We start from the raw sequence: 12365 nt of genomic DNA on the forward strand, positions 1-12365 counted from the left end.
GTTTGGTATTTATAAAAGTTTCTTTGATGAAGGCCTATGAATTTTGTGCAAATAACCCAAGAAGACTCTTAGATTAGTGATAACATTTGTGGAGGAGTTTTATGGCTTTATAGGATTTTTTTTTTTTTTTGCACTCAGCGATTTGGCTCTACCTGGGAACACTCAGTGGGATTTGCACTTTATTGATCAGAGCTGTGTCAAGGAAGATGCCTGGGCATATTCCTGGGCATAGATCAGGAATCCAGCATGGTTCTTTCATTTTTTTTTTGTGGGTGGGAAGCCCAGCAGTATTTAGGGACTACCTTTGGCTTCATTTTCAGGGTACCATGGAGTTCTGTGAATTGAACATGCTTGCAAAACATGCACTCCAGTTCTTTGAGCCACCAACTAGTTTTTGTTTTTGTTTTTTTAAAAGAAGTTAAAGAAAAGATCCCAAAGATTTTTTAAATTGCTTGGATTCACACAGAAAATAATGTCACCTCAAGAATTGTTTTTACATCTTTATTACCTATGCAGAGGTTGTCTCACTGTTTATAATATATATATATATATATACATACATACACATATATATTATATTTACTTTGAAAAAGATCAAATAGAACTGGGAAGGAGAGTTGAGTCAAAGTGCTGGAGCACATGCTTTGTGTGTGGATACCCTGGGTTCAGTTTCTGACACCACCTGATCCCCTAAGCACCACTTGGAGAGGGGGTAAACCTCCATAAAAAACTGTGAGTGAAAAATGTGTCTTATATTAGAGCACTTGCCTTGTGTGTGGGCCATGGGTTTGATCCCGGTAGCCCCCCCCACACACACACAAGTTGAAAATATTTGTTTTTGTTAGTGGAGTTGAGATTCCCATAGTTTAAAAATAAGGCATTTGATTTTATTTTTTGAATAAAATCAACATTTAATTTAGGTTGAAATAAAATAAATCTGCAAAACTAATTTTCTTCACAAAAAGTAAGAGCCATATTTTCTCACTATTTCTCGACAAACCACAAAACAATTATTTTTGTAAGTTGGTCAGATTTTGCTTATCAATCAAGATGAACCATCCATGCATCTATAGAAAAAGCAGAAAACAGACATTTTAGTTGTCCATATTGGGCTTCTGAACCTATCTTGATCAGGATACAGACATGTTTAGTTTGCTCCTGCTAATATGTTGGAGAAGCTACTGTAGTTTCAATATGGCAAAGAGGACAGCAACAATTCGATGTGGAAGAGTATCAAGGAGCTTGGTGCTTGAATTTGATACCCAAATTCTTCCTGAAGATGATACCCTAAGTGCTACCACACACTTCTGTGCCATTTCTGCTGTGGCACATTAGAATTTTTGCATTTATTTTAGACATTGCATTTATGTCACAATGGATCCAATGGTTGGATAATGTGTTGTCTGTTCTATGAAGATATAAATTTGATGTATGGGTCATTGAGTACATTTTATAGAACACTGCCCTGAAACTCATGACTTTGCCATTGTGTAGTTAGTGCAATTTACCTAAAGGTAGTAAAAATCTGAGCGCCTGGAATGGCTCAGGGGCTAAAAGAGTCTGTCTTGCAAGCCTTAAGACAGGATTTTGACCTTTATATCACCCCCAGGCAATCACTACTTCTCAGTGACTTGGTACTCTTCCACATTCCTAGCAGTAATGGACTGGTGTTCTGATTTCCATACACTATTGGTCAATGTTTCTTTCTTGAGATTAAAAGAATTATTATCAATCATAGTGGATATGGTATGGAACTTTCTTGTGGTTTCGATTTAAACATTCCTGATAAAATATTCATATTTTAATGCTTAGGATTTATCAGAAAGGAAGCTTTGGTAAGACAAATCAACAGGAGAATGATTAACCTTGAGATTATTTAAGGTTGGTACATGATCACCCCCTAAAGTACCTGGTTTGAGATTTGAAGAATGTAGGTGGGTTAACACAGCAGTAACTTCCTACATGTTTTTTAAAATTCTGCTTACATTAATAAGGCAAAATAAGAAATTATATCATATTCGGTTTCCAGGTACCTGTCAAAAGATAACTTAATTTTTTGCTTTTCAAAGCTTTCCTTATATAGTTCTTTCTTGTCCAAATGGTCTATTCTTTTATTTTTTTTTACAGTCTGAACGAAGACATCAGGATGGCTCATTGTCTTTTGGACCAGAAAGCAGTGGGGATTGCAGACCCAGAGGACAGTTCTCCAAATATGATTGTCTACCGCAAAGTAAGGTGTCTGGTTCCATGCAATGGGTACTGCTGCTATATGTACCTCTGTGCTTCTGAGCATTCAACAAATGTCTTTTTACTAAATTTTCATGGCTAATATATAATATCACTTTCTATTTCATATTGTCTTATTTAATCCTGAAATTCAAAGAAGTGATTTTTTTCATATTTGGTATGGAAAACTTAAAAGATAGGATGCACTTTAGTTTTCTTGACAACAATGCAGATTGAGAGGTATTCCCTTTTGGTTCCTCTCTGTAAAGGCCATAGTGTAACATTTATTAATAAACTGTTTTGCAAACCCATAGTTTATGCAAGGCTTGGTTTAGATTCTGTGGGAGAGGATGTATGTATGCTAGAGTTTGTAGGAGATATACATAAATTATTGTAATGAAGTCCAGATATTCATTTCCAGAAGAGAAGTGCATGCAAGTAGACTTTTGACTGTCTACTGAGAGAGTGTTTCCTCTTGATGCCAGAGGTGAGCAACCGGCCGGAGGAGGAAGGTTCTCTGAACTCAATTTCCAGGAATTGATAGGACTTTTTTATGCAGAAAAGTGAAAGAAAGAGACCCCCAACATTTCAGGACAAGCTGCATTGGGAAGAGGCAAAATGCTAGAAAGAAACAAAAGAACACTAGAAGGGGAAAGCTTAGGCATAGGATGAATTAGTAGGAGGTACATGGAGGTAAAATTTAGAACAAGAGGTTAGATGAAATCAGATTTTAGAATGTTGAGTTAGAGGCAATTTAATCATGAAACAGTTGTGCCAGAAGTTGTAGAATCATATTATTTGAGGGCTTATGAGCCTTGCCCTCATGCACCAAATGCGTGGTTGTCAGAGTAGATTGGAGACTATGCGTGGGGGAGCAGTGGGTATTTCTGTCAGTCAGAAAGCGAGGGACGTCACTAATGTAGCAGGGGTAGTGCATTATAAATGAATTATAAATGCTTTGGGGGTTATAAATGCTGAATTATAAATGCTTTGGGGGTTGGTTGAAATCAAGAGGTAAAGAGAATCAGAGATGATTGTGTTTGTCACCTTGAGTGATAAATATGACATTGATATTCTTAATCCTAATTGGAATATTTGAATGTTTTTAAAGGAAGGAAATAATGTCATGTAAGTTTTATTTGTGTGTGTATTGGATTTGGGGAAACTGTATAACTCTTTATATACCTTTTCCTTGTGTTTGTATGCTTATGAAATTTAGCTTAACTATATTAAATGTAATAAGGTATATGAGTTAATGTCTCTACATTTTCCCAACTCTGAATTGTCTGCTGAGTTCTATGAATTCTGCCAGGCTCTGTGTTCAGTCTATGTTAATGCTGAACTAGATATTCTTGACCATCAAAATGGTAATTTTCCTTTTTTAGTCTTTGCAAAAATAATTTTTTAAAATTAATATTGCTTCGGGTATCCCATTTCTTAATCTCTAGCTTTCAAGACAACAGTTAGGTAACTCATCACTAAGGGAGAGGCTTACTGAGTTGTAGCAAAGAAAAAGTAGATAATTAGTGGGATATACTGAATGAGAGAATAATGCTAAGTAATAATTTTCTTCATGACCCATCCCAAGCCATGTGCCACACTTGTACAAACTTGGGCTTTTGAAGATGTTGGTTGAAATAAAACTTTCTAGTGGAGTGACCTAGGGACAACTACTGCACATGTGTCTATTTCTTTGTTCCTAGCTACTAACATCAGGACAATTGAGAGGAAAATAGGGGTTAAATCATGGAGCTCTTGTGAAGACTCATTTAGATAAAGTAAACAAGGCATTGTATATCTCATTAGGCATGGAAGTAGTTTAAAAGGAATTCTGGTGCTTTTATTTATATATCTTTGAGACAGTGACATATGGAGAGGAAATAAATGATAAAATGTATTAATGTTGGTGTTGTTAGTAAGTTGACTAAGGAACACATAGTAAATTACTTTTGTAAGACAGGAGAATACAGATATATATTATTCATGTGGTTTCAAATCCATGGATTATTATAGGTTAATAAGAAAGATAAAGGTCAGGCAATGCAAACACCTTTTCATTAGAATGTTTGGTATTATGTTGAAAACTTCCCACAGGTTTGTGGGGACTTGATATTTACTTTTTAGGCAGTGGGAGACGGATATTTTTTAAAATTTTAATTTAGAAACCACATTCTTTGTTGTTGAAAGAAATGATGGCTAATCATTAGGCTTCTATATTACTCATGACACATTTTTGTGTGGGAATATATGATCGTATGGTATTTTTCTGTATTAATAATGAAATGTTTCAATGGGACAGTGCATCTCTTTGATCTACTAGACAGAATGAAGGCGTACTTAACTTTAATTAGACTTAGGACCTACAATCATTTTTATCTAATTCATTTGACTACTAAAATCTGGTTGTGTTGGAATCACTGGGTATTTGTGCAATTACCCACACCTAATGCTTTCAACGCACTTTGGCTATGATCAGGTCTTACCTACTGAAGAATATGACATTGAGGATGTCAGAAAAGAGTCATATCACAGCCTGGGTCAATGCTGAATATTTACTCTGGAGTCTTCTTATAAATGCTTTATTCAAGGTATAGCTATAAACCAAAATCATTTAGGTACCTTCAATGAAAATTTGCATAAAATAATACAGATAGTTCTTTTATTTTTGTTTTCTTTCTCTTGTTTGTTATTTCTTTCTCTCACTGACAGACATTTTCAGTGTAAAATTTCGACTTGGATTGTGTTGTGTTGATTCAGATGCTGACATTTAACATGCCAAATCTGGAGAAATGGAGTTTTGGGTAAACTTCTGAGAACTAAGTGGGATGATTATGTCCATAATTTTGTGTGATTTGAAAATGTCATTTAGGATGGTAACCTTCTGACATATGAGTAACAATGAGTGGGCTTCTCAAGCCTATACTTTTTTTAGAATACTTTTCATTTCCTTCCTACATTTTATCTATCATTAAGTGTGAGAAGTTGTACTTCCCCAAGACATGATTTATTTATTGACTTGAACTTTCTAATTTAGTTTTTCATTCTTCATACTCACATTTTGGATTGGAGGTGTGTATGAAAAATGTATTGGTCACATTAAAAATCTATTTAAAAGAAAACCTTAATTATTCATCAAGCTGCCCAGATCTATCAACCTTTTTTATATTTCTGGAGCCAAAATATCTTGGACCATTGTATTACCCAATATAGTGATAGCATTTGAACCTGGCTATACATCTGATCACTTAGAGGTACTTTATAAAAATGCTGATCATCAAAGTATCCCAAGATACTTTCATTGAATGAATTTGAACTAGGTCCTAGGCATTTGAATTTTGTAATATTTCCAGGGGAATCTGATGCTCACTTGATATAATATCCGTGTAAGATACACGTGGGACAGTCAAGTGAAAGTTGGTGTTTCAAAGTGGTTTTGTAATTTTGCAACTGGATCCAGGGCCTTGTCATAGAAAATTAAAGGATTTTAGGCTTCAGTTTAGAGTATTTTTCAGTCAACATCTTCTTATTATAGATGAGAAAACTAAAGTCTGAAGAAGATATGTTATTTAAGTTACAATTAATAACAGTTTTCTGTTATTATGTCCAGCTAATGACCATGACAATTGGCATCACTTCCACCACTCCATTATTAGCCATACACTCATTGGAACATGGGCATTTATTTAATTTAAACCACTATTGCTTAAATTAAATAAATTTAAAAAACAATATAGGAACTTTTGATTTATATATTTTTCCCTTGGAGATTTGACTTGGGTTAAGTAGGAGCATTTTAATACTCCAACTTCCTTTTACTTGCCAGTGCTGTTTCTTGACTGAACGTTTTATGAAATGTTTACTTTCTTATATAACTAGGATATATTTTGAGAAGAGTAGGATGCTTTATTTGATTCTCAAATGGTGTTAATAATGTCTCTTGACAGATTTTGAACTGGACTAGTCATTCGATGTGGTATAATTCTGGGCAATTAAGTGGTAGGTATAGAAACTGTAGCCAAACTGAGGTCAGGAAGCAGTACAGTGTGATTTAAGATGACAGTTAGGAAGCTAAGCTCTCTGGATAGCTGGTCCCAGATCGCACACGTACCACTTTACTACTCTGGATGAGACATGTCTTCTAAGCTCTCTTTCCTATTTTGTCTTCTTTATTTTTCTTTTATCCTTCTCTTCCCAATTAAAAATAAATTTTCATACAAGAATAGTTAATTAAGCATTCATTACAATAGAAGAATTATGAAATGATTCCTATATAGATACCAGAATACAAATAAATAAAATAGTACTTTGACTTGATTTGCTTTTCTGTACAGTGAAATGATTGGACTAGATAACATAAACAAATTTTTGTGCAACTACTTCACAGTTTCATTCTGTAGCTTCTGGTTTTTTGTTGTTGTTGTTTTTGGTTTTTTGGACCACAACCAGTTGATGCTCAGGGGTTACTCCTGGCTAAGTACTCAGAAATTGCCCCTGGCTTGGGGGGACCATATGGGACGCAGGAGGGATCAAACCACAGTCCTTCCTTGGCTAGCGCTTGCAAGGTAGACACCTTACCTCTAGCGCCACCTCGCTGGCCCCCTGTTTTTTTTTTTTTTTTTTTTGAGTTGATTTATTTTCCTAAGGTCAAAACCAGGTCTCACCTGGTTTAAGGTCTCACCAGGGTGAGAGTGTTTGTGTGTTTGATGCCCTTTTGAACTTCTCTTAAATATTTTAGCCAGTTCCAAGCCAGTTCCAACCTCAATTGAATTTAAACAAAACTTCCTGGAGTCAGGAATCAGAAGGAAAAAAACATTAGTTTTAATTGTTCTACAATTAACGCATCTCTTTTCCCTTTTTTGGGCTAGTTATCTTTAAAACATTGTACACTTACCATGTTGCAGGACTGATTCAATGTTATATAGATTCCAAGAATAATGTTTAAGCAGAAGTACGATCCATTGTCAGCAATAAACAGTTTCATGGATGAATTAGGAGTTTTAGAGGAAGAAGAACAAGGATATATTAATCAATGTGCTCTTGTGTTTAAACTGTCTTGTATTTCAGGTTTCTAGATTCCATTTCTGCTGGGTTTATCTTTTGTGTTGCTATGTGATTCCCCAAAATCACTTTCCCTAATGATTTAAGACCCTTGAAATTCTGGGCAGTCTTTGCTTTCATATGTTCAGAAAACAAGTACAGCCTGCTTTAGTCCCACAGGCACCAGTATGCAACAAGAAAGGGAAAATATGTCCTGGAAGAAACAAGGTTCTGGAGAAACTTTGGAACAGGATATTGTTTGGAAATTCATAGAAAGCAAATGTAGAGACTAGCGCCACCAAAAATCAGGGAACCAATCCACTGATCCTGATGACCAAAGCATAAGAAGTATTAGAAACTACATTTATATTCTAGATACTATTACTAGCTGCCTAGGAAGGCAGGATGAGGGCTGGTCCCTGGAAAAATCCACAGGACAGAGAAGCAGAGATATATTGGATGATGCAGTACGGCTAGATGCAAATTGAGGGATCCTGTGGTCCATATCAGATAATGAATCAGGAACAGAATGATAATGTCTTAGCTTAGTCTTTTAAAAGATGAACTAAAATTAATTAATTGGTAGAGTAGGGAAGGATAAAGATTAGTAGGTAGGACCAGGACATGCCAAAGGATGAAGTTGTGATGTTGTTTACTAAGCGCTGGTAAACAAGGTTGTGATGCAGAGTTGAGAAAAATTCAAGATGGGAAGGAAGAAAAACTAAGAGTTTTTACTTCAAGCAGAGTTTTAATAGTGGGTATATATATTTCATCTCATGTGTTTTTATGGAGAACTGCTCACAATATTGTAGCTTATTTCATTAGAGTAGGGGTAATAGGTGGGTGGGTAGTACTGGTGTAGGGCTTTCACTGTTTTATGACACAATACTGGATATAATATCCAGTTCCATTGGCTGTTTTCTTTTTTCTTTTTGTCTTGTTTCTCGTTTTTTGGGGGGGATCACACCCAGTAGTTCAGATTTCAAGCCTGGTGGTGTTCAGGGCACTGTAAGGGATGCTGGGGCTTATGCCCTGCTCTGCAATGATGGGACGCTCCTAATATGCTCATGGAACCAAATGTTATACCAAAGTACTGTGAACTGTACTCCCTCTCTGGTCCCACATGTCCCTTTTTAAAGTAAACATTGTATTATTCAATATCATGCATCAACATAAATATCTTGTATTATTATAATATAATTATAATATTGTAATACAATCTCTTGTATTTTCCAACCTTATGGATGCCATTAGGTTACTATAAAGCTCTGACCCATGCAAATATTTTCCTCAAGGGACACCGTTGAGATCTTGATTTTCTTTATATGGAAATTTTCCAAAAAGTGATTTTTTGTTTTGGTTGGACCACACCCCCAAAAGAATGGTTGGGACCTATTCCCAGATCTTTTCTGATGATACTTGGGATTATTTTGGTGCTAGGGATGGAACCTGGAACTCTGGCAGGCAAAGCATTCTAGCCTTTTGAAGTATCTTCCTGATCCTCCACAAGAGGATTACCAGAGAAGTTATATGTTCAATATGAGATCTTTTCAATTATTCAGATGAGGAAGAAATGAAATTTATATCAGTAGCACTATAATGTAGATAAAACGGAGTGCTTGAGAGATGTTGAGGAGAAAAAGAATTTGACAACTAATAGTATGCTGTGAACATTGGAGAGTAATGAGAAGTGAAAAGTCTATTTACTAGATTATAACTGGGAATAACCAGAGGAATCCTGAAACAACAAAAGTTGTAGCAAAATAGCTGAATTGCCTTTGCTATTGTTGAAATGTCAAGAGTTCATCATCTTTTTATAGATGTGTTGTGTCTCATCATGTATATTTACTATCCCTTCTTTATCTGGACATCTGTTGAGGAGCACTTAGCTTGCATCAAACTCTTGACTGTATTAGATATTTATTTATTTTTGGGTCACATCCAGTTGTGCTCAGAACTTATTTCTGTGTCAAATGAACATGTTCAGAGGACCATATGGGATGCTGGGGATCGAAACTTGGTTCACCCCATGTGAAAGGCACATCCTTACCTGCTGTACTACCTCTCTGACCTCTAAATTTGGACATCTACGGCCTGTTTTCCTTTATTTTTCTCTTTCTCTGTATCTCTCTAAAAGTTATGTAAAATTTCCAACAGCTATCATTAGAGATTCTTCTAAGTCTCTGCATTCCACTCATTAAGTATTTTGAAGAAATTTTACGGACATAGTTAAAAAAAAAACTGTTCTTTTTTTCTCTCTGGAAGTAAGTTTCTCTCTAGAAGAAAAGTTTCTCTTTAAATTATTTTGATTCTGGAGATCAGAATGTAGACAAATCCCAGGTCAGTGGTATCAATGTCCATCGAATAAAGGAGTATTATGTTATTATAGAGAATATCTAAGTGTGATTTAATAGGATGTGTTTCTATAAATGTAATTTTCTAATTTGTAAAGTCTTGGCATGCTTAAGATTTATCCCATTCTATTTCCCCTAAATTCTCTCTTTCTCTTATTTTATTTCAAGTCTAAGATCTTACTTTTTGGCAAATAGTTTATTCTTCTAGCTATTATTGACATTTCCTTCTAGTATCCTTGTATAATAGGAAACACAAATCAAGGTCAAGGAATAAACCTCAAATTTTAGGACTTTGAGCAATAACATAAAGTCAATAAAGTCAATGTGAAATAAAAATAAATATTTCAACATTATTGGGGGTATACAAAAATTATTATTTTTTTAAATTATAGATTTATTGAGGTAAAATTAGTTCACAAGAATGCAAATGATTAGGTATTTGTATAAGTGCCACTAACCCTTCATCACAGTCTTAAGACCTTATACTTCTATTCTCCATTTCCACATCATTAGAGTAACCTCTGTTTTTGAGTTTGTTTTCACTGAACATTTTTTATTTCATTTCTTTGTTTCTTGGCCTATGAGTGAGATTGTCCAGTATTAGGATGATACATTAAAATTTTTAAATTGCTAATTAAAATAAAAACAAAATGGACATATAAGTTTTATTGTTGTTGCTGTTTTCATATTTTTATTGTCGGCCTTTGAAGAAGAAGCCCCTTCCCTATCAAAGTTTTTTCATCCACAGTTTATTGGAGTCCTGGGGTGATTGGACACACGAATCATGCAGAGGAATATTGTGTAGCCAGAGGGTAGAGGTAAGAGTTATAGGAAAGAGCTTATGGTGTGGACATGGCCAGCATAATATCTTTGGCTCATATCTTTGAGGAAGGTGGATAATCTCCATGATGATAGCTGGACAAAAATTTTGATTAGCAATCTCATATCTAAAGATGTATTATAATAAAAGAGTGGAAAAAATGCAAAGTAGTTGTAGACATACACCCACTCCAAAAGAATATGATTGTCTCTTGGATGAGTAATATCCAAAGATGAAAATCAAGAAAGAGAATTAGCCAAATAATTATTATGAGATAGGATTTAAACTTTGGTGATCCCACAGTTGGTTTCCAGGTTTTTGTTTTGGGTGGGTCTAAAGTTTGTCTTGGAAAGAAGATGGCTATTATGACATCTTGGGACATGTCAGATTAAATCTTTCCTAATTTGGGAGGGGCATACCCAGCAGTGTTCAGACATTACTCCTGTTTCCGTGCTCACTGTTTTCTCCTGGAAGTGTCTGGGGAACCACATATAATTTTTGGAATTGAATTGGGACCAGCCTAATGTGTAAGGCAAGTACCTTAACCTTGTACTATTTCTCTGGCCTTATCTTCTTTTTTTCTTAATCTATCTTCCTTCCTTCCTTCTTTCTTTCTTTCCTTCCTTCCTTCCTTCCTTCCTTCCTTCCTTCCTTCCTTCCTTCCTTCCTTCCTTCCTTCCTTCCTTCCTTCCTTCCTTCCTTCCTTCCTTCCTTCCTTCCTTCCTTCCTTCCTTCCTTCCTTCCTTCCTTCCTTCCTTCCTTCCTTCCTTCCTTCCTTCCTTCCCTTTTTTTGTCTTTTGGGCCACACCTGGTGATGCTCAGGGGTTACTTCTGGCTGTGCTCTCAAAAATCGGTCCTGACTTGGGGGACCATATGAGATTCTGGGGATAGAAAAGCAGTTTGTTCTAGGTCAGCATGTGCAAGACAAATGCCCTACCGCTCGCGCCACCGCTATGGTCCTGTTATCTTCTTTATTTTTAAGCACTGTAAGATATTTTAGATATTTGTTTCATAAAATTTAATTTAATAAAGATAATGGTTAAGTAGAGTTATTTAAAATCACAATTTCCATTGCTTATTATTATTTTTAGTATCATGTTTATATCTGGGATAATTTGTCTTTTTACTTGATATTTTTTTCAGTGTAGGTCTACTTGGGAGAAAGTTAGAAAAATATCTGTGGCATATTTTCTGTTGCCTGTATGACAATGTGTGTTCTCTATCTGACTCCTTACATTTTTTCCAAAGAAAACTATTTTACTTTTATAATTCATGTTTCATTATCATTTTTGAAGACTTTTTTATTTTTAACATACAGGATTTTAATTTTCAGGCATTTTCTTTATATATCTTCCTAGTAACTTTTCTTGTCTCTTAACTTCCTTAACTGTCAGTTTTAATTCTTTGAATACAATCTCTTGGTTTTTTGGGGTTTTTTTTGACTGTTTTAGGAATCCTTTCACTCGAATTTAAATGGTTTCTTGTAGATTTATTTTCAGTAATATTAATATAAATTTTTTCCTGATTTTTTATTGAAGTAACATTGCCTAATAATACAATTAAGTTTCAGGTGATTAGCATTTCTTTTGATTTTTTTAGTCTTATTGAGGCACCATTATTTCCAATACTGTTAATAATACTGTCATGCATAAATCATTCCAAGATGCCCATTTTCCTCTACCAATCTCCCAAGGAAGCATTTCTTCTTAATTTTACCCTTAGGAGATTCTTAGCTATTAAATCTTCATTGTTTATGCTCTATTATCTATGCTTATCCTTCTTATAATTCTATTAATAAGTTATTATTTTCCTCTGTGTTTCTTATATTGTTTTTCTACTTTTTATTCTTTTGTCTCTTTGATTTTCAATGTCGATATAGTCTATGGTTTAATCTTCAATTTTACTAGTTACTATTTAATAGTTTACTA

General features: G+C 34.8%; 1 protein-coding gene across 4 annotated transcripts in view; it reads left to right on the forward strand.

Moving 5' to 3' along the window:
* Window positions 1-12365, forward strand: part of RGS6 (regulator of G protein signaling 6) — a 592928-nt gene that overhangs the window by 40393 nt on the left and 540170 nt on the right. For all 4 annotated transcript variants that reach the window (XM_049770388.1, XM_049770390.1, XM_049770389.1 and 1 more), the window contains exon 2: window positions 2128-2230. In XM_049770388.1, the coding sequence (XP_049626345.1) occupies window positions 2147-2230 (84 nt within the window). In that variant the 5' untranslated portion in view covers window positions 2128-2146. The remainder of the gene's footprint in view (window positions 1-2127; window positions 2231-12365) is intronic.

This window comes from Suncus etruscus, chromosome 3 (genome assembly GCF_024139225.1).
Source record: "Suncus etruscus isolate mSunEtr1 chromosome 3, mSunEtr1.pri.cur, whole genome shotgun sequence".
Taxonomy (NCBI): domain Eukaryota; kingdom Metazoa; phylum Chordata; class Mammalia; order Eulipotyphla; family Soricidae; genus Suncus; species Suncus etruscus.